This window comes from Thamnophis elegans, chromosome 1 (assembly GCF_009769535.1).
Source record: "Thamnophis elegans isolate rThaEle1 chromosome 1, rThaEle1.pri, whole genome shotgun sequence".
Classification (NCBI taxonomy): Eukaryota; Metazoa; Chordata; class Lepidosauria; order Squamata; family Colubridae; genus Thamnophis; species Thamnophis elegans.
Window position 1 is genome coordinate 142,377,324 of NC_045541.1, and position 22,688 is coordinate 142,400,011.

At 38.2% G+C, this 22,688-nt stretch overlaps 1 protein-coding gene across 5 annotated transcripts in view; it reads right to left on the reverse strand.

Moving 5' to 3' along the window:
- Positions 1-1,388: 1,388 nt before the first annotated feature.
- The window catches only part of DICER1 (dicer 1, ribonuclease III), a 60,178-nt gene continuing 38,878 nt past the window's right edge, over positions 1,389-22,688 (reverse strand). For 4 of the 5 annotated variants that reach the window (XM_032233742.1, XM_032233748.1, XM_032233744.1 and 1 more), the window contains 10 exons: positions 18,036-18,218; positions 17,139-17,244; positions 16,864-17,039; positions 15,531-16,308; positions 13,816-13,971; positions 8,327-9,200; positions 7,935-8,203; positions 7,180-7,342; positions 7,020-7,095; positions 5,993-6,158 (listed from right to left, as the gene is read on the reverse strand). In XM_032233742.1, coding sequence (XP_032089633.1) covers positions 5,993-6,158; positions 7,020-7,095; positions 7,180-7,342; positions 7,935-8,203; positions 8,327-9,200; positions 13,816-13,971; positions 15,531-16,308; positions 16,864-17,039; positions 17,139-17,244; positions 18,036-18,218 — 2,947 coding nt within the window. Of the gene's footprint in view, positions 6,159-7,019; positions 7,096-7,179; positions 7,343-7,934; positions 8,204-8,326; positions 9,201-13,815; positions 13,972-15,530; positions 16,309-16,863; positions 17,040-17,138; positions 17,245-18,035; positions 18,219-22,688 lie in introns of all 5 variants that reach the window. The other variant, XM_032233734.1, reaches the window with a different exon arrangement.

Consider the following 22,688-nt stretch of genomic DNA (forward strand, 5'->3'; position numbering starts at 1 on the left):
TGCTTTTCTACCAATGTTCTATATTTTGGAGATGAAAATAGACACATTCTGATGCTTTTATTTTCCTAACAAGAATCATTAGCTAACTCTCTACCATCCCCATGTACAAATCTATGACAAAGGCTTTATTTTGACCACTTTTGTGATGTGATTTATTATGCAATTATTTCTGCCATTCATTTAGAACAGGGCAGAGATGGGTTTCTGCCGCTTCAGCCTGGATCGGGGAAACCGGTAGTGGCAGTGGTGGGAGGCTCCCCTCACCTATCCGGATGCTTCTGTGCATGCAAAGCATTGCGGGCGTGCACAAGTGACCAATAATAAAAAAAATGGAAACCCACCACTGGAACAGAGGTGTCAAACTTGATTTCATTGAGGGGCGCATCAAAGTTGTGTTTGACCTCAGAGGACCGGTCTGGGTGTGGCCAGAGTGGCCTCAATGCCACTCGTGTCAGGGGCGCCTGTGGTGGCCTGAGTGTTCTGCCAGCAAAGACAGGCTCCCGAGCTTAATTTTCGGCTGCGATGGCCTCCTGCAACCCTCTGCCAGAGAAAACAGAGCTCGGGAGAGCCGCGTGTGGCTGTTGCGATCTCCGTTTTCACTGGCAGAAGCACTGCTGGCTGGTCCTTTGCTGTTTTCAGGGCAGACCCGTGGGCCAGATCTAAGCACTTCACAGGCTGGATCCGGTCCCCGGGCCTGGAGTTTGATACCCCTGATTTAGAAGCTGTTTTATTTTTTTAAGGTCAAAGATCCAGAAGCCTCAGTTTTGTGAAACTATTAAATTACACCTCACAGCATCCCTCATCATGGTTGGCTGAGGTTGCTGGGAATTGTTCATCAATATCTGGAGGACTGCAAGTTTTCCTAACTTTAGGATAAAGAAAACTTTTAATAAGAGGCTACAGTAATAACAGAGTTGGAAGAACATTAGAGGTCTTTTAGTCCAACCCTTTGCTCAAACAAAGGTTTATGAAGAATTATCAGCTTGATCACCCTGCTTCCAAATCAAGTTAGTTATTAGCAGAAAAATTCTGGGGTAAAATTAGGCTTAAGAACTTTGCTAGCTCAGGGTGAAGTCTCATCTGTTCCAGGACTGCCGGTTAATTTATCTTTATTCTTAGAATTCTATTCCTAAAATATCAGTTTCTGATAAGATAGATAAAAGTGTCTCATGGAGAAGATTTTTGTTAGTGAACTATCTGTCCTATATTCTGATTATGATTTAGGAAGACAAAGATTTCATATGCTATTTATTGTTCAAATGTATGTGTGAAATCAGAAACTTATTTGTACATGCTAGGCTCTTGAAGTAAAGGCAGTATGTTTAATGAACAATAATCCAATTTGATATACTCATTGCTGTGTTAAATACAGAAAAAAAACACAAGAATGAACAGAACATAACTTTATTGGGGATAGATTCAGCTACAATTTTACAAAAAAAAAATATTAAAGGTAACTGTGATCCATAAGGTGCAGACTGCAAATTCCTGCAGCATGATTACAGTATGAATGAATTACATTTTATGTCCCTTAAGACAGCTGCAGCATGTGATGGGAATCTTTTATTGTCCATAAAATTATGTTATTCATTCTACTTGATTTTAACCATTTTCAAGTCAAACTGTTAACAGTTTAAAAGCCTGCAATTTTCAACTTTTTTCCAACTTCTATTTCTCCATATAACTTCCTTTTGTAGTAAACCAATTACATGAATGACATCAGTTTAAACAGTCTATGGTTATCCAAATTATAAAACACAAACAAGTAGAGAGAACCTATAAGCAGACTTGGAGACAAACAGATATATGTAGAATTATTCTTCAAATACATTGTGGCTACTGTTTTGTATTCTATACTGACCCCCTGGAGATCTGTTATCAGACTTCTGCTGGTGAATGCTGTTAGGTTTCAGTTATGTTTTATAGTTGTAAATTATACATTTTTGAATAAAAAATATATAATTTTCAAATCTTTCTTTACTGAACATGAAATTTGCCATCAGTATGATTGATTCAACTTTGATCAACCTTGTGTTTATTAGTCACATGCAACTAATTCTACTATGTTTATGAAAAATATAGAAGAATAGTACATGGCTTTAGTATAGTCAAACAACTTCCAATTTGAAAAGGCCTTTACTATTAATTTATACCCTTTGTGGCTATATGTGGGTCTATTTAGAACAGAACCAAGAGTTACACTGAGAAGAACTTTTATAAAAAGTTGCCAGATCCTTTCACATCCAAAATGAAGGAGAAATGTTAAGTAACAATCATGTAGACAAGGAAATTTACATCAAGGGGAGTAAATCAAAGTTAAATTTAACATTTAACCGTTTTATCAAAAATAAAAATGTGGTACAAGAAATAAGAAAAATAAGTGATATAAAGGGAAGCATTTAGCAAGATTCTATTCATGCAAAGGTACTCCTCTCAACTCCTTTCTGTTGCAGCCTCCTGTATCCACCGAAATATATACTCCTATGGAAATTAGACACTTCCAAAAACTATGGCATAAAGCATCACTAGCTGCAACTGAAAGAAATGTTATAAAATGTAGGAGCTCACACTTGAGGCAGTATCTTCTAATCATACAAAGGGCTCTATGGAAATTTTTCACTAGTCAGTCATTTAAATGAAACAAATATACTAACATGCCATAGGAAACCAACAGCCAATGGCCTTTTTCATTTGTGCAAGTTAACTGACATACTGCAAACACTCTAGTGGTCTTATTCAAATTCAGTAAACCAAAACAGCAACAAGCCCCAAACCACATTTTCTGTTTAAAGGGTATTTCTCCTTAAAATGAGGTAAAGCATGGTACCAAGTGCAATGATTACTTGTGCTACCCGAACAGAATAGCACAAAACAAAGCCATAATAAAAATTAAAAAATGCAGCATAGTTAAGAGGACCGTAAGCAAGACAATTTAACATATAGGCAAAAATCTGAAAATACATTTATGCCATTTAACCCCCGTTGTCTACATGACGAATCTGTGTTATAAAATTTGAAGACAGGTTTGCAACATCCCTTTCATCTCATGCTTGCGATGTATAAAAAAATATCAGTCCTAATTTTCAAATTTAGGTTTCAAAAATACCCCCCAAATACCCAATTGCATTTTCTAGAAAAGGAAACAGTTGTACAAGATCAAAATTTGGTGTATGGGTTGTGTGTTACATTTGTATGTTCTAATAATTGAACTAAATGACAGAGACATTGCAGTACTGTACACAGACACGCACAAGCAGCAGGACCCAGATTTATAATTGGTCTCTACTCAGTAATTTCAATTACATGGCTTGTTGCATTGTAGAGGCACTGAACAGCTTTAGATTAGGGAATTTAATTACCACACTCTTCAATTGCCATCATGTAATAGTCTTTGAAATTATTCAAGTATGAAATATGTTTATTGAATATATTTGGATTGTATTTTGGGTATGGCATTTTACAAAACAGCAAAAGTTTATATATGTGATTGGGATAACACATTTTTTTTAAAAAAAAAACTGTATTAATATTTTAAAATACTAATGTGGAAAAAACCAGGAAAAAAGTTCCTGGAAAAAACCATTTTAGTAACAATTATTTACTAGTGTTATGTTTACTTTGAGCCAGAATGGTGAATTTAACCATATTTATTCTAAAATCATCTTTACAGTATTATTGTTCCATAAATAGATCTTATATCACCCCCTTCACTGAAAGGGGAAATATGATGTATGAATATGGATATAACCAACTAGAGAGTCAGAGGCTGTGGGAGAATTAAATCTTGTTTCAATGCCATAGCATATATCCATAATCCAAAATACAGTCTCAGTCTCTTTCTCTCAATCTATGGAGAAGGCGGGGGGAGGAAGGGAGGGAAAGGGAGAGGGAGAGAGAGAGAGAGAGATTTTAAATTCTTTTTGAACAAAATCAATGGTAAACCATTCATTCTGAAATGAAGAACAAGCTGAAAAAAACCTTCTTCATCTGTTTGAAATGGTTGCGCTGTAAAAATACTAAAACCTGTATGAACTCCCATGCATTTTATTCTCTTTGAATTAAGCCGCACACAAATATAATTTTGATTATTATGAATTTAAACAAGGTATCTGCCACTTAAAATTAAATCCTGAAATTTAACTTATTTTTCTCTCTCACTAAGTTATGATTCTATTCTTCACAAAGATAAGCCAAATGTTTTTCCACTTTACGGTGTGGAAAGGGGTATATGTGTCTTTAAACATGTAGAATAGGATAATCTGTAATTTAGCTCTTAAAATAGTGTCAAGAGTAAACCACCGTGCTGGAAAACATTAAAAACTTTGCTCAGTTCTCTCAAACTTCAAGCTTAATTAACAGGGGTAAAATTGCAGCAAACCTCTATTGATATTGGTGGGAGTGCAAGATGACCCACAGCTTTTTATAAAGGTAAATTAAGAGGTATTATAGTTACAGTGCAAAAATTAAAATTTCAAGCATAATACATACACATAGCACCAAAAACAAACAAACAAAAAACGATGCATGCAAAAAAGGAGAAAAAAGACATAAAAGAACAAAGAACTGAGGTATTTAAGTGAAGGGTGCCTACAAATGTATAAAGAAATTGAGGCATAGCCTAACAATTTACGATTTCATATCAACTTAAACAACAATAATAAGCTAGTCACTCTACATTAAAGAACCTAAGTCACAGATGTATCAAAAGTATGGCAGTTTCTCTCACACAACAACTTCCATGGCATTTTAACAGCACAGCTTTGGTAGGTGAAATATGCATGCAACTCTGAAACGTACAGTAAGAATTATGTGGAAATTGCTTTTAAAGGTGTAAAGGTGCTCTATTTGTTAATTAGGTATCCAATAAAAAAACTGCAGCATATTTTAGGTGCGATATGTCAAAGGTTCTTATTTCTTTTTTTAAAAAGCAACAGTTCACACTGTGCAATTATCATTACTAAGTTCCAGTAAACCATGGCAGTAATCCACCAAGAAAATCTCCTGCATAAGCCCCTTGAAATGAAAGGAAGTTCTACAAGAGTAATGGACACTGTTCAGTCTAGACTCTTGGTTTTTTAACAATGTAAATTAAGAGGAAACATTTCCTTTGCAATATCAAATAAACTCTGTACTAATAATTTCTTTTGAAATGTTAAAAATAACCTCACTACGTTTATATGAATACAATTCTATTACTTGCATAATAAGTTAAGTCACAGCTAAACTAACAAGTACTGTAAATACATAGATTTATCATTGCAAAATGCATTCTAAAAGTGGAGGGAATATAATACAGTTTGTTCCAAAGAGATTAAAAAAAAACTGAAAGTTTTCTAATTTTGAGGGTGTATGTATTTTTAAGGCAAGAACCTTTAATGCAAAATTATGTGGCATCAATTTAAAATTCTATTGAATGCAAGACATTTCAATTAAAAACCTGTCCCTAACAAATAAGTGCAATAATGATTGGGAATGCCATCTTAATGCAAAGATGACATGGAAAGAACAAGGACAATACTGGCACACTTATGTTTACACCATATTATCCAGCACAGTTTATAACTGCTTTGTGACTGGCACTAGTGCACAGATTATAAGGAATTTCAAGAGATATCCATATTTCTAGAGAGAAGTAGAGATACAGATATTTATCTCACAAGAGACATGACTCCCTGGCTTTAAGCTAAGCAAAGCAAACCTGTACTTTAGTGGAAAAGTAAACCAAAGGACTTGACAATTGTTTTGAACATTTGCTAAATATTAAAGCACTCTTGTGATTAAACAAAGCAGAAGTGAGGAAAGAAGACAAGATTGTGTTTGCGCAAAAAAACCCCTATAACTACAATTAGTTCCAAAATTATGTATACATGTTAATGTTGTTAACTACTTTATCACAAAACTTTTAATTGCTGTCTTCAGTTTTTTCCTCTCATCACACACATATATATATATTTTAATTTTTCTTTATGGTATATTTGTTTTTTAAGATGTCTCAGCTATTTGGAACCTGAGCTTGATTTGCTTTGAGGCTTCGTAGAGCTCTTCTTGCTGCTGCTGATTTGGCAATCCGATAGCTTCTTCCAACACCTTTGAATTTCCCCTTTCCTACAACTTCCACTGTTACTCTAACCTTTCCATCATAAGTTCTTTCGGCAGGACTACATGAGTAGAAATTAGAACAAAAACAAAAAGTCAAATTACAATGAAAATAGTGAACATGAAATTAATTCCAAAGAATAGCAGTAGTAACCCCACAGTAGTTAAAATATTCTCTTGAGTTGAACTCAACTCCTGGTAAATACAGATATATCTATTTAGTCTTCTTGGCAATAATATAACTATAGCAGATGATCTGGCAGAGCTCGAAGACAGAGTCAAACATGTCATTGGTTTGGAGTTGCTATGTTCCTACAAGAGACCAAAGACCACCCACCCATCCCGATGAATTCTGTTCACTTTTATCTAGTACTAATTTGCCTCGACCATTAGTAGATCAGAGTCTTGTGTATAAGTAACATGTAATTTGGAAGGACAGATCCTGAAGAGGAAACTCAAATAATTTGGCCACCTAATGAGAAGGAAGGACTCACTCGAGAAGAGCCTAATGCCGGGAACGATTGAGGGCAAAAGAAGAAGGGGACGACAGACAATGAGGTAGCTGGATGGAGTCACTGAAGCAGTCCGCATGAGCTTAAATGGACTCCAGGACAGGAAGGCCTGGAGGAATGTTGTCCATGGGGTCGCGATGGGTCGGATACGACTACGCAACTAACAACAACAAAATAAACTTTGGACTTTCAACTTAACTTCTGTTTCTGGTTATTTACGCCTGACAATAACCAAGTAAAATCATGGATCTTATATGTAATTGTTAATTAGTTATACATGTCAATTGGTATCTGATACATAAGAAAAAAGAACTCTATTACTCCCCTTCCACCCATCCACCCCCTTTCTCTCAAAGTCAGCATAAAATTATTATATGGGTTTATATAGATATGGAAAATGGGAATTCTTACCTAAATTTGGCTGTTTCTGGCTCCATTTCTAACAGCTCTCTTACTGGCGAACGGGGTACATTTGCAGAGAATTTTTCTAGAATAAAATATATAGAAAATTGTAATCTTCTTGATCAAAATAATAAACGGAACCTTTTTTTTCTGAAAACAATTACATTACCTATTAATGGCCTCATCATTGGATAGTACACTTGCCAAACCATTTCCAGAGACATTTCACTATCCATGTAAATTGCACCAGCAAGGGACTCAAATATATCTCCCATAGCCTTTGGTACTTCTATATCTTCTTCTTTTTCCTCATCTTCTTCAGATCTTCGGAGCTAAAAATCATCAGAAAGAGTTCACCAATAAATGCCATTGCAAAGTTTATATTAAAAACACAAGTGGATGGTGTCCCAGTTGGTTTGACTGTGATGAAACTAGTTTACTTGGCTACTTGCACAGAACTAGGAAGTTCTGTGCTTTGGCAGTGGCACTATCAGCATCATTACTAAGAATGCTGGTAGGTGAGAGACGATAAGACAGGAAGCAGCAGCAGTGGAGAAGGAAAGCAAAATTTTTAGAGAATTTGCCTTCTTCTCATGGGTATAATCCAAGCCTCAGAGTTGCTCTCTCCTTGTAAAAAGAGTAGCTCAATTTTCTGTTGCCTGGGAAGTGAAATTTCTGTTTTATTTTTCGCAAGGGGTTATATGTAGCCATATGCATGCAAGTGAGAGATTATCTGTTTTTATGATCTGTGGATTTGTGTATGTATGATTTATTTGAACACTTATTCATGTAATTTGTAAATATATATTACAAATGGCACCTTTGAATTACAGAAGGTTGTTGCTATTTTTCATATCCTATGCATGAATTCATATATTTTAAATGATACTCAATATCAAAATTACTAGCATTTTTGCTACTAACCTCAGAATCCATTCCCTGCATTTCATTCTTTTCCATTTGAAACTGTACAAAATCATCGATAACATGAAACAGCTCAGGAGAAACTGCTTTGAAATATTTATGGTAGTCATATTTTACAGCCAGTGAGGCAAAGATGGTGTTGTTAACGAGAGCCGATCTCAGGTCTGTTAGGACTCCTGGTGAGTGCTGTCGTGGGTCTTCGTAAAGGTGCTTAGTTATGAGGTAGTCCAAAATTGCATCTCCCAGAAATTCTAACCGCTGGTAACAATCTTGATAAATAAGGATTGAGGGATAAGAGAGAATTATATTACAATACAATTAACACCTTTCAAATGATTTCCATTCCTTCAAATACACAAGCTTAGAGAAAAGGAAATATTTATGTGACTCACCAGTAATGGTGTTGTAATGATAGGAGGCATGAGTAAATGCCTGAAGTAGATAAGCCTTGTTCTTAAAACTGTAGTTAATCTTTTTCTCAAAGTTTTCAAAGCCTGATATAAGATGATTTAAAGTTGTCTCAGCATCTGGATGATCAAACATACATCTTGGAGGAATCTTTAAACAGCCATATACCAAGTCTTTATAGCGAGAAGATTCTTGATTAGCTAAAGAGGCAGAAATGCAGTTTGCTGAAGAATGCTTCTGTTGGCTATTAAAATGGTCTCTGTAAGAGTACAGAACATTGTCCCACTCAGTTTTTTTAATAACTGGAAGCACTTTCAGACCCAATGAACAGAGGAAAAGCTGGGCAGCTCTTTCCCCACAGCTGGTCAGATAACATCCCAAAAGGGCTTCTACACAGTCTGCAATGCTTTTGTCAGCAATGCACTGTTCTGTATGCAAATCATATGAGATAGATTGTTTTCCAGCATCAATACCACAGTTTTCCTCTGATGGATTCCAGAAACCTACAACAAAATCATCCTCTTCAACAGCTTTGCTAGGATCTAAGTAGCACATTGCATCCCATGAGCTATAGTCAAAATCATCAAAATCTGATGAAAATTGAACATTACTCAAAGATGATTTTTTGGGTGCTTTCCATTCATAACTGCTATCAGCAGGTGAAAATGGAGAGAGTGATATTTTCTTCACAAATGCTCCAGAACCCATTAACATATTGTCAATAAATTTGATATGCTCCTGATCATATTCCAAAAAGTCATCTTCAAACTCAGTTTCTTCCTTGGGTGCTCGCCACATTAAGTCATCGTCATCATCATCATAATCATGTTTTCCATTAGACAGTAGGCCTTCTTTTGTCTAAAAGTAGGGGAAAAGAGTAAAACTTCATGTTAAAATTTTTGCAATTTTGTAACTTCATGTAAAATAGCTGTAGATAAAATTTAAATGCATTAAATGTGTTGTCAATCAATAGAAATATTCTTGGGCAGAAGTTCTGATTCCTCTTAGAAGGTAGATCTTGAAACAAACATTCCTCCCACACAGTCTTTGCTGCATGGTTTGATGTTAAGTACCATAATTTCATCCATGTTTTTAACATCTAAATACATCTATTGGTAAAATAACCTGGGTATTTTGATTTGGGAATCATTAGAATATAGACTATGCTCATTTTTGTCTCATTTCTAACGCACAACTTTGGGGAAGAAATAAAAACTCTAAACTGATGACAACTTTAGCTGGATGAAAATAGAGTCAAGAAAAAAAAGTACTATACAGGTAGTCCTCGACTTACAACCACAATTTTAGCCCAAAATTTATGTTGCTAAGTGAGAAATTTGTTAAGTGAGTTTTGCCTCATTTTACGACCTTTCTTGTCACATTTAAGTGAATCACTGCAGCTGTGAAATTAGTAACACTGTTGTTAAGTGAATCAACTTTCCTATTGATTTTGTTTGACAGGTCAGAAAAGGGGATCACATGACCCTGGGACACTGAAACTTTCATAAACATGAGTCAGCTGTCAAGCATCCGAATATAAATCACATGACTACGGGGATGCTGCAATTGTCTAAGTGTGAAAAATGGTCGGAAGTCACTTGTCTCAGTGCTGTTGTAACTTCAGATGGCCACTAAATGAACTGTTATAAGTCGCGGACTACCTGTATATCAAAACATCTAATCATTGAACTGGATTCCTATAAATTATTTAGACTCCATAAATTATAAGATGGCAACCTTTTCAGATACCATCACAAGATCCCAGAAGGACATATGGGTACAAAATGAATAAATAAAAACGGTTAAAACATTTGAGATTTCTATGATCTCATGCAAAAATATTCCATCAGACTTTGACAATTCAAATGTTTTAAGGGTTAACTAAGTTGTTTTCAATATACTTGATTATCTACAGACACAAAAAGGGCACAGTTCATGTGGTCTATGGTGCAATCTATCTAAAGGAGGTCAAAAAATGGTATGAGGGCAATAGTAACAAACTCCACATCCATGATTTGGATTTGGAAATTTACATAAAAAGACTTCAGTTTGTTTTTGCTGTGTGGTATGTGATGAATAGTACCTGATAGAAATTGAAATTACCTCCAAAAGAAACCAACTGCCCTATTGGTTTTTTTTTCCTGTATTTTTTCTCCCACCACAATAAAGGAAATTTTATATATCATCCACAATAAAAAATGAGGAATTCTAACAGAGGATATAACATACATTTTTTTTTGTCCTTTTCCTAACCAGCTTTGAAAAGTCTTAGCTTGCAATCCAGTCCTACCCTGTACCAGATAAGACCTGATCTGTTCAGCTGGAGGCTCTATCAATGCATCTATGGTTACAACTCTGTTCCTATAGGGCTCCACTGTCATTTTCCAACCACAATTTTATGTAATGAAAACGTCTGAGAAAGCTGAAAATTTACAATTCTTAAATATACTACAGCTAGTTAACACTATGAATTTGTGATTTTAGATTTCCCCCCCTCTAAAATAAAGTACAATAGTCATGACAAAGCAGTCATTGATTTGTCTAATTCCCTTTTAACGCCATCCATTACTACAGTCTGAGGAAGCATTTCTTTTATACAACCACAAGTCTTCTATGATTCAACTTAATTGGAATTTTTTCTACTTCAGACTAATAAAAATTAAGTCCTTTTAATTTTAACTAAAAATCCTTGAATACAAGCTCACAGAAGAAATGGTTAATAATTTTGATTATCTTTATTCACCTTTTTCAGCTGTACAGTATCAATTATGTAGTGTGGTAACCAAAATTGTTCACAAGTATGGACCACAATACACATTGTCTAGAAATGTTGAAATATCAGCAGCGTGACTTTCTATTCTTTCCAAAATTATTACCTTGTCATATGCTAAATAAATAATCAGAAACATAAAAGTGCATAATTTTGCACATTTACATTGTTCATATGAAGGCATTCATTCAGTTTAAAAAATTCTGGACTTCTATACTTTTTACTGAACTTGAATAATTAGGCATCGGCAGCTAACTTTGTCTTTTAAATTGACTTAATATTAATTATTTTTTAAAAAAATTGATCAGAATATTTGATTGGAGGTATTCTGCTGCTTTTAAAATTTTATTGTAGTGTAATTATCCATTGATGCTTTCAGGATAGTCAATAATGCTGCTAGCAAATTCATTTTTAATTACTTCTCTTTTTTGTATAAATTTAGGCAATCCTTTAAATATTTTATGGTACAATAGTATTACATTGTAATATTTTTATTGTGCCCCCTAGTGGTTTTGTAGTCAAAATATGAATCTCAGAAAATGGATAAGCACAAAAAAATTCCTACTAATCAATCTCATCACTTTTTCATGGACAAATACTAATTATAAACTAAGACCACTGTGGACTTCTGTTGTAATTATTACAGATAAATTCAAGGGAAAGTAAGTACAACAGTATCATTTAGTTTTATTCCACCCAATAAAGCTTTTTAGCAAACAATATACTTTATTATACCATAAGTAATTCATAGTAATATAAGAATCCAGAACTTGGTCTAAAATAATCTGCATCAAAGAGTTATAAACAAGCATTTTAAGATTCCATTACATTTATTTTTACAACAAATATTCAAAGTTGTGATTTTAGGAATTCAGATTCTGTAAGGCAATATAATAACCTGTGGTTAAATAGTAAACTATCAGAAAACTTTGTCAAGATCTGTTTCTATTCTGGAATAGTAAAAACAGAATCCTTATTACAATAACATTGAAATACTTTTCTTAAATTAGAGCTTCAGCTGTAAACTCAGGAATTTGGGACTGGATATTAAAGAACATTAGGACAAAAAGGATATCTGATTCCAATACTATCAAATATACTAAGTTTTCTTGCTATGCATCTGGATGTTCTATAGCAAAGGAAATACTACATGTAAAATTTGCATAAATATAATACAGAATGAAATAATCTCCAAGAAAAAGCATTTTGTCACAAAACAAAACAAAAAGATACTGAGAAGAAAGCTAAAAATTAGCGTAATAAAAGCCAATCTGTATTTCTTATGCTAACTCTGACCTTTGTTTTTTGGGACACTTTATCTGTGAAACTGAAGAGCCAGGAAAGATGATAAAATAAGGAGTCATAAATTCCTTTTTACATTTTTATATAAGAAGATTGATAGAAACAAAAATTGTTACACAAGACACTGCACTGATATCAAGAGTATAATTTTTATATGTATAAATCCATCTCAGAAATAACTGAATGAAAACACATACATGAAAAATAATGGTTAAGAAGTCTGACATAATTCAGAAGATATTATTTTAGGTTATCCGCTCATAAATATTTTTGAAACATTATAGATGAACAATTAAATATAATGGTTAGGAAAAAAATAAATTATGCTGAAGACATTTAAGCTACCGGTATCTAAAATGAACTGCTCAGATTTTTTTAAATTTGCATATGGTTCAGACAGATGTGCGTTTTTTCTTCAGGTACTTATAAAGCAAAATTGATTGTGTGAATATTGTGCCATGTTCTGCAATATATTTTGTCCTATGGCCTGTAGTGTTATCTTTTATAAACACCTTTATTCATTTATGACCCCAAAAACATAGTATGTCTTCAAGGAAGTTTGTATTCAACACAGAAGGAAATAAACAAAAATATCTGTACACCCAATAATTATTTGGCTAACAGTTGAAAGCTGGGGATGTAAATATTTTTTTTCATAATGTTCTTTGAGATTATACAAACACTAAACATTATTTATAATTCATCTGTAATATAAGATGGGGTGAATAGGGTAGAGATAAATTTCCAGCAGTGTTTCAGCTGTAATTGGCAATCTTAAGTTTAAAAGGCAAGGAACTTAGGCACTGTCTTGTTTATAGGGGGGATGGGGGGCTTATCTTAAAATAAGATTCATATTCTTTCAGGTGAATAAGGTTTAACACACATTTATAATTCTTGCATGAAGCAAATATTTGAAAATACTACATTCAAGTTGAGTTATTTCTGAAGAGAATATTTGCATTTTCATATAGTGTTACACAGAAATTAATGGTCATGAGACGAGAAGGCTCCTAATTTCTGATTGAACTCTCTTTCAAAAACAGAACCACATTATGACTTTCACTAAAAACTAAATAGGCACAGTTTACACACCTTCCATACTGAATTATTAATTCCACTACGCTTACAGGTAGGAGGAGGAAAAAATTTTATCTTTTCAAGATAGGGCAAAGGAATTTTTCCCCACAACTATTTTTGCTTATTTCCATTTTATTATTTAAAACATTTTCTTTCATAAACCTTCCAATATAATATTTCATCCTACTTTTATTACAGAGGCTGTTTTAAGAGAAATAAAAAAGTAGCAGGCAATATTTTATGGAAGACTGGTTATGTAAGGGCCTTTTTGTTTCACTTGCAACACATTTGTAACCGAGACATGTAGTATATCAAAAGACTTACCATTTCATCTTTTCCCCATTTGTCTGCATTACTCTTGTCTTGGTTTACTATGTAACCAGGAGGAAGCCAGTTCACAGGAGGATCAAATATAGACACTACCATGCGACTAGGAAGCCCTTTCTTTTTTCCAAGACGATACAGGTTACAATTGCTGACCTTTGAGGGGGGGAAAGTTTATCATAAACAAAATATTCAAAAATTCAAAGTGTGCATTTACAAAGGTAGTGAAATCTGCCTGTTAAATTTGTAACTTTTGGAAACACAGCTGAAATCCATCAGATAAGCTCAATACAGGTAGCCCTCACTTAAGTACCCTAATTAGGGCTGGAATTTCTGGGGCTAAGTGAAGCAGTTGTTCGATGAAACATCTCATGACGACACCACTTAGCAACAGTAGTTCTGGTAGTTCCAGTTGCAGTTATTACAACCACACCATCATTAGGTGAGAATCTCATGCTTCTCCTGCTCTGTGTAAACTCCGAGCTTTATCCTGCTGCCTCCTCCCCAACTGGGTCCAGCAAGCTCCCTCCAGCATATGAAGCTCTGCCATCCTGCTACGCTCACGTCTACTTCAATTCTCCCCACCCGCTGATCTTGCCATCTCTGCCCTTTGGCCAACCGTGCCACTGCAGCCTACCCTGCTGATCTTCACCATCTTCCTCCTGCCACTGATGAGGCATGCCTGGCTGAGACAGGTACTAGTCATTTGAGATGCCTTCACAAGGCCTTGCAAAGCTCATGCCTCTTTAATGTCTCATAAGGTCTCACACCTCTGGGGCATCTCCTGTGCAGTGAGAGGCAGAAGAAGGCAAGAGTCTACTGGGGCGGCAAAATGCAGGTCAACAGGAATGGCACACTGCAGGATGATTAAAGGGGTAGAGATGAAGAAAAGATAGGTGGATGGGAGGAATTGCACTCTGAAATTATAGATATGGACAGGAGCCAAGCATTCGAATTTTGATCATGTGACCATGGAGCACTGCAATGGATGTAACTTCAAGGACTAGCCATAACTACCATTTATTTAGCACAATAGCTTTGTTGTAATTTTGGACATTGAACTAATGGTCATTAAGTGAGGAGCACCTGTACATTATAATATCACCATTTCTAAAGTGACAAAAAGGCAAATAAAGCTATTCTTCCGTTACATTACTTCTGCAAGCACATACATCAGAGCACAGACAAAAGTCAGCACAGGTAATTCTCACTTTCTGATCACAGTTGGGATGGACAACTCCTTCACTAAGTGATGTGGGCATTAAGTAAAACTTCATACGACTGCACAAGAGTTATGCCATGTCTGCTGCAATTATTAAACAAATCACTATAGTTTGTTAAGCTCAACAACTTGTGACTGTGACTTGCAACTTCCTGCTAGCCTGCCCATTGACACTGCTTGTTAGAAATAGCTGTGAAGATCGCATATGACGATCCCATGACAGTAAGATGTGATCAGCACAATGTGTGCCGGTAATAAAGCAACTTAATCACAAACATGCAGTTAAAAGAACACCGTGATAGTCACAAATTCAAGGATTGGTAACTCTATTTTTCCAGCATTGTTGTAATTTTCAGTGGTCAGTAAACAAGGCATCAGGCAGTGGGAGCTATGTGTACATACTCCAACAGCACTGTTACATGTCACTGGATTTGCTAGTTTGAACATAAACCCAAACTCACAGAGAGTTGAAAACAATGGATACACTACTCACTTTTTTGCTTCTCATATATGACAGGCGTCCCTCATGAGCATCAGGATAAGTGCAAAACAAGTATGTAGTGATGGCGTGTTTTAAAAATGAATCACCAAGCATTTCAAGCCGTTCCAGATTAAATCCATCACTAGCATTTGAAAGAGTCAATGCCTGAAGAATGAGACCAGGGTTTGGACCAAGGGTTCTTGAGGAATAACCACTGGAAGAGCTTGTTACAGAATCCATGCTTTCTTCTGAAGGCTTGCAACCTTCTGAAGCACTGGTGGTCACTGCCATTTTGGGACAATCATCTGAGGTAGATTTGTTAGCATTTCCATCAAGATATTTATTACTCAGAGTACATTCATTGCTGAACTTGAGCTGGTTCTCATTGTTGTATAAATTTTGAATAGGATACGAGGTAGTTGATTGTACAGGGATTTCTTGCCTGCAGTAATTTAGCTGATTTTCTTGGCAAATCTCTCTGTCAGATATATCACAATTGCCGTTGGCCAGTTTTTTATTGTAAGAAACACCGTTAGTTGTTGCCAGTTCTACTGAGACATCCTTTTGGAGTTTGTTAGGTGACTCTATCAATGCTCTGTAGTTCACAGACATTTGGTCATGCTTATCTGCGGAGGAGGTTTTAATAGCACCTTGATGTGCAGCATTTTCAGGGACTATAATTGCACTGTGCTTAAAATAATTTTCATTCTCTTCTAGAGAGGAATTAGGAGCAGAGATGAAGGATTTGCTGTCAATAGATTTTTTCCATCCAAAGTCCAGGTTAGGATATCTGAAAAATATATTATGTACTTTAAAAATGTCTAATTTTGTCTAACAAGCACTATAATGCTGATACTTGATTTTCAACATATCTCTCTCCAATGGTACCATAACTATATTGCTTTGCAAACTGCTTTTAGACCTCATAAAATCCAAATCAGTTTTAACAACTGTTTTATATATGCCATCCTGCTATTCAGTGAATTCTGGATGTTATCCATAATATTAGCAACAACTATAAGCAAAATGAACTTTCAAAAAAGTAATAAACAAAGAATATTCTATCACTGTTCTGCAATATTTATATAGGTATAAATATAAAAATGTGTACTGTGAAAAGTTATCTGTTGTCATCCAAGTTAATATTGGCAAGTAAATCATTAGACCATTTTAGTTCTTGGAAAATATACTAGTAAAATGTAAACATCACTTTTCTGTAAGCTGAAAAACAAAAAGTTCTGATGGGGCATTTATGGAACCACAGAGAAACTATGTGAAAACATGTTAAATTGGCTTAGCTCCAGATTACTGTTCCTACGTAATTAAACTATAATGTATTTAATACCTGAAATCCATAGGAAGTGACTTGACTCCTACACCAGCATCAATAGCTGTTTGAGATCTGAGTTCCTCAGCTGTCAAAAGGCAGTGAAGACGATAAAGGATACTAGGGAGACAAACTGCTTTTCTCCACAGCGATGCTGGAATAGGATGTATAGCGCAGAGTTCTGGAACCAAAATCTTTAATAGAAAACAAGACAAAGCTCCATTTTAAAATCTTACAAATTTTAGAGTAGCAATGTGCTACTGAGCCCTCTAAAATAGAAAATATACCATTACCTGCTTATTTTGCAAACTTTCCCACTTGGCTTTCCGTTTCTCTGCACTGCTTAATGGAAGAGCTTTCCCCTTTTGATTCAAATGCCGAGGTGTCAAAAGATTAAGTCTAGAACAAAATGAACAGGCTTCTTTAAAAGGCTTACTATAATGTTTCAAATTCCATCTTGAAAGATGGAAACAAGAAAAAAAATTGATTTACAAGATTTAGTAGTAGGGATGTGATTTGTCCCTCATAGGCCTTTTTTTTTGCTTCTTTTGAATTTTGTCCATGTATATCCTAAGCTGAAAAATATGGAGACTTTTCTGTAGGGAAAAAAATATATAGCCACATAATTGATCCCCTCCCCTCCCCCCCCGGGAGTCATTGAATTGTGCAGCAATTCTATTCAGGAGGAGATGAGAAAAAGTAAATAGAGGAGCCATCTTATTTAGGTGGGGAAACCTAATTGCAACCTCATTTGACTTTACCTAACTTTTATTTTAATGCTATTTTAATATTTTCTGCTTATTATGCTCCCCAAAAGAAGATAGTATAAACATGTTTCTGTTTAGGGACTATGAAGGAAGGGCATGACTCCCCTCCCCAATAAGTTTTTAATCTTCGTTGATAAAATAGGTTTGATATCAGAACCACCTATATATAGTATATATTGTTCCATGACATAGGTAAAAGGCCTTTGGGAGAGGGAATGTCTCTTTTTCTCTCTTCACATATAGAGCAGATCTGAAAAATCCTCAAGAAAATACATTGGTACAGGACTGTTCCCTAAACACATTTCTTTTTGAAAAAAGTAACATTAAATGTGTCTAAAATCACCATCTATATGGAAACCTGATGCCATATGTTTATAAATCACCACAAGGAAAAAATGTTTAAATTCTGATAGTTGACTTTACCTTGAAGATGTGTGGTCCACATCCAGCAATGGCTGGTTGAGATTGGTCAGATCAAGGTTGTATTTTGTTTTATAATATTCAGCAAATGTTTCATATTCTGGTGAAGGAAATTTGCTCAATGGTGTAAGATCTGTGTAGACATCAGCAACATAGAATCGATGAGGCTGGTCAAAATTTCGATACCTGAATAGAAAAGATATTTTGATGCCAATGTCAATCACTGTGCCAATAAATTTTCTACCATTTCCAGATGTTGGATTTAATTACAAACCATCTGAAATAAAATGGGGTGTTGGTTCTTACCTGATACGCCCCTTCTCTAGGCAGGTGGAGACAGCGGTCATGCATGGGTTAACTCAGTCAGTAACCAATAGAACCGAGTCTACCAAAGTGATGTCATCGCCTCAGGGGAATGTCCTCCCGCTTTTGTGATGAAGGAGATAAGTAGACTGCTGTGTGTTAGACTGCTTTCAATCCTCCGAAAAAAAATAAAATTCCCCCCTTAGCTCCAAAATGCCCACTGTCACTAGGCCAGGAACTAAGGGTGGGGATGACCGCTGTCTCCACCTGCCTAGAGAAGGGGCATATCAGGTAAGAATTAATGGCCCATTCTCCAATGTTGGTGGAGATAGCGGTCATGCATGGGACGTACCAGAGCTGGACTTGTCCCCGGATGGGATTGAGACTGGGCTAGGAGTTTGAAGAAGGGAGAACTTGCTGGAGGACTCGCCATCCGAATGCCGCATCCGCCGATGCGTATCTTTCCATCTTATAATGGTGGATAAAAGAATTAGGGGTTGCCCAGATGGCCGCCTTGCAGATCTTTTCCACCGAGGCCTGCCTTGTCCATGCTACAGATGTAGCCGCGCTTCGTGTGGAATGCACTGTGATGTTAGATGGAGAGGAGAGGTGGTTTGCCACGTAAGCCCTGGTTATAGCGGGTCGGATCCAACGCCCTACCATCGATGGCGAAGCCTTAGCCCCCTTATTTGTGGGATAGAAAGAGACGAAGAGCACCTCAGTGCATCTGAAGACAGCCGTCTTGGCAATATAGATCTTAAGAGCCCTTCTGACGTCTAACTTGTGCCATTTGCGCTCGAGCCTATGAGAGGGATTAGGGCAAAAGTTCAGAAGGATGAGGTCCAGGGACCGATGAAAGGCCAAATTGACCTTTGGGACAAAGGTGGGATCAATCCGAAGGACCACACCGTCTGGGTGAAAGGTACACAGGTCGGAACGGATGGAAAGAGCTGCAAATTCTGAGACACATTGTGCCGACGTGATAGCCACCAGGAAGGTTGTCTTCAATGTGAGGTGATGCAGGGAGGCCGACCTGAGACGCTTGAAGGGTGGTCCAGTGAGGGAGTCAAGGACCCTGGTGAGATCCCACGAGGGGAAGCGGTGGATGACAGGAGGGCAGAGGTTAGACGTGCCCTTAATGAAGCGTCACAGCCAATGGGGGGCGAGCAGAATGAGCTCGGCCTCCTCCTCTATCATTTTCCGAATGACCCTCTATATCAGGGGGAAGGGAGGGAAGGCGTACAGGAGACTGCGGAGTCACCTGCACATCAAGGCATCCGTCCCTTCCGCACCTGGTGTCGTGTAGCGAGACAGATACCTGGGCAGCTGTTTGTTGGATGCCGTTGCGAAGAGATCTAGGATCGGGTCCCTGTACCTGGTCGACAGCTGTTGGAAGATGCAATGGTTGAGGGTCTACTCCGCAGGGTCGATTGTTGTACGGCTCAACCAGTCCGCCCTGGAGTTGTTGGAGCCCGAGATGTGTTCAGTGTGGAGAGAGAGAAGGTTGGCTTCCGCCTAGATCCCTAGGTGAAAGGCGGACTCTATGAGAGAAACAGCTCTTGTCCCCCTGACGGTTGACATGCGCCTTGGCTGTCGTGTTGTCTGTCCGAATGAGCACGTGTGTTGCGAACTGAAGATTGGAACTGAAGGAAAGTTAGATAGATGGCCCTCAATTCTAGCCAATTCATACTGTGGGAGAGGTCAGAGTCGGACCAGAGACCCTGAGCTACCTGATCCTCCAGATGAGCGCCCCAACCCATCAGGCTCGCGTCCGTCGTGACTACGAGGTGAGGAGGTTCCCTGAAAAGGGACCCCTGAAAGATGGCTGGGGAGATCCACCAATCTAGAGAGAGAAGGACCTCTGGAGTCAACCTGACTGTTGCTGGGAAACAGCTGCTGTTGGTCTTTTGCAATGGCAGCAAAAACCATTGGAGGCAACGGCTGTGAAGCTGCGCCCAAGGAACGATGGAGAAACAAGAGACCATCTTCCCCAGCAGTTGAGACAGCTGGAGAAGGGGGGCTGCCGCTTCCTTCGTACCTCTAAGGCTAATTCCCTGAGGCTGAGCTGTCTCTCCTGAGACAGGAAGATTTTCCCTTGGGCGGAGTCGATGAGAGCCCCCAAGTGGAGTAGATGAGAGGTGGGGGTCAGGTGGCTTTTCTCCTGATTGATGGAGAACACCACCTCTTGAAGTACCTGCAAGGTGTCTTGTAGATCCCGCATGGCCTGGGTGCATGACCTGGACAACAGGAGGATGTCGTCCAGGTAACAAAAGATCCAAATGGGTCTGGCACGGAGGTGAGCTGCTACGACTGACAGGATCTTGGTGAAGACCCTTGGGGCTAATGATAGCCTGAAGGGAAAGGCGCGATACTGGAAGTGACGGCCAGCATAGATGAATCGGAGAAATTGTCTGTGTTGCTTGTGAATGGGTACATGGAGGTAAGCCTCTGTAAGGTCCATTAAGGTTAGGAGATCGTGTCTGCGCATACTCTTCAGAATTGACAAGAGAGAGTGCATTTTGAACTTCCTATACCTGAACCAATTCAAGAATTTGAGATCGAGGATTGCTCTCCAGCCCCCCGAAAACTTTGGCACGATAAAGAGACGAGAGTAGAACCCTTGTCCCACCTGGCCTGGAGGCACAGGCTGAATGGCCTGAATGAGGATCAGGTGATGGATGGCCTGCTCCAGGAGGAGCCTCTTTTGAGGATCCCTGGAAATGGGGCAAGGGACAAAGTGGTTTGGAGGGCAAATCCAAGAGAAGGCCGAATCTGACTGTGGCCCTGACCCACGAGTCATTGGTGATATCGTCCCAACGATCTGCAAAGGTCGACAGCGACCCCCTATGGGGAGATCTTTCAGGCAGTAACTTCTGCCTCTTGAAGGATCAGTTGGTATTGTCCCTGAACAACTTTCTGGGGTGGAATCATTTCTTCCTGACCTGTTATTAAAGGAGGGGTCCTGTATGGGAGGAGCCTGACGCTGTGGACGGGAGTTGGAGGAACCCCCATCCTGACCTCAAAAGGGCTGTCTGTGATAAAAGGATTGGCTTCGGCCCTCCTGCTTCTTAGTGGCCGGCTGCAAGACCTTCCACTTATTTTTGAACCCCACTAAAAGGGGGTCCAATGGGGCTCCAAAGAGAAGGGATGAAGAATAGGGAGAGGAGGCAAGCCTCCACTTGACCCGGGCTTCCGCCTGCCACTGTTTTAGCCAAAGCAGACGATGGGTGGAAATGGAGGATGCTATGGCCTTGGACACAAACCTAGCCCCGTCCAAGGAAGCATCTGCTGTGTATTCTAGGGCCGCTTTTATTTTGTTAATGTCCCTGGGAGCCCTGGAATCCCTGGCTGGGAGCCTAGCCTGGAGTTGCCTCAGCCATAAGAGAGCAGAGTAACTAAAGAAGGAGGCAGAGGTACCCGCCCTAATGGACCAAGCCGAGGCCTGGTGACTCTTGACTAGCATTTGCTCTATTCTCTTGTCCTCGGGACGAAGAGCCTCCTCAGGAGCTGCTGAGGCCAATTATAGGTAAGCCGACAGAAGGTACCTCCAAGACCTTGGTGAGTTCTGGTCCCACATTATACAGGTGCTTATCCAAGGTATTGGGGAGAGGACCTGTACCTGGTGATGCCCAGTGGTTCTGAACCATGTCTATGAATAGTCTGGGTGACGGAATCACCTCCTTTTCGACCTTAGGCTGGATGAAGAGGTCCGCCTTGTCTTTCATTCTCTCCTTTTTTAAGGCCAGAAGAATTGCTGGTATCCCTTCTCCTAAAGCACCTCTAAAAAAGTGCCCTCTACAGGAGGAGGCGGGAGAATCACGTGCCTCATTTAGTCTATCTTTATGATCACTCGAGCAGAGTTAAGCAAGGGTTAAAAGCCGAAAAATTCCTTATGTAGATGAGGCACGTGATTCTCTTGCCTCCTCCTGTAGAGGGCGTTTTTTAGAGGCTTTTTTTAAACAGTTAAGCAGAGTCATCCATTGGGGACTCTGGCAGTAGCTAACCCAGCCTGACCTCAGCAGCTCTTGCCTTTTTCCTTTTACATTTTTATCATGACAGACAAGAGCAGAGTTGAAATCCTCTGTGAAACAGCTGGAAAAGGTATGTGGGTCGGAGGGAGGGGGAGGAATTCAAAATTAATGTAATTTGTAAGTGATTGTATTATTGTAAGTAATTTGTGTGTCTTTTACCCGCCTCTGCAGGTGCGCAGGCTGGCATTTTTTTTTTTTAATGTCAGACATAGCAGCAGGGCTTTTGGACATAGCAGCAGGCCAGGGCTTTTGGACATAGCGCCGGGGTGGCAGGGCGGCTTTGGTTCCATCCAGCATTGATTCTATGAAGCTTTCCATAGGT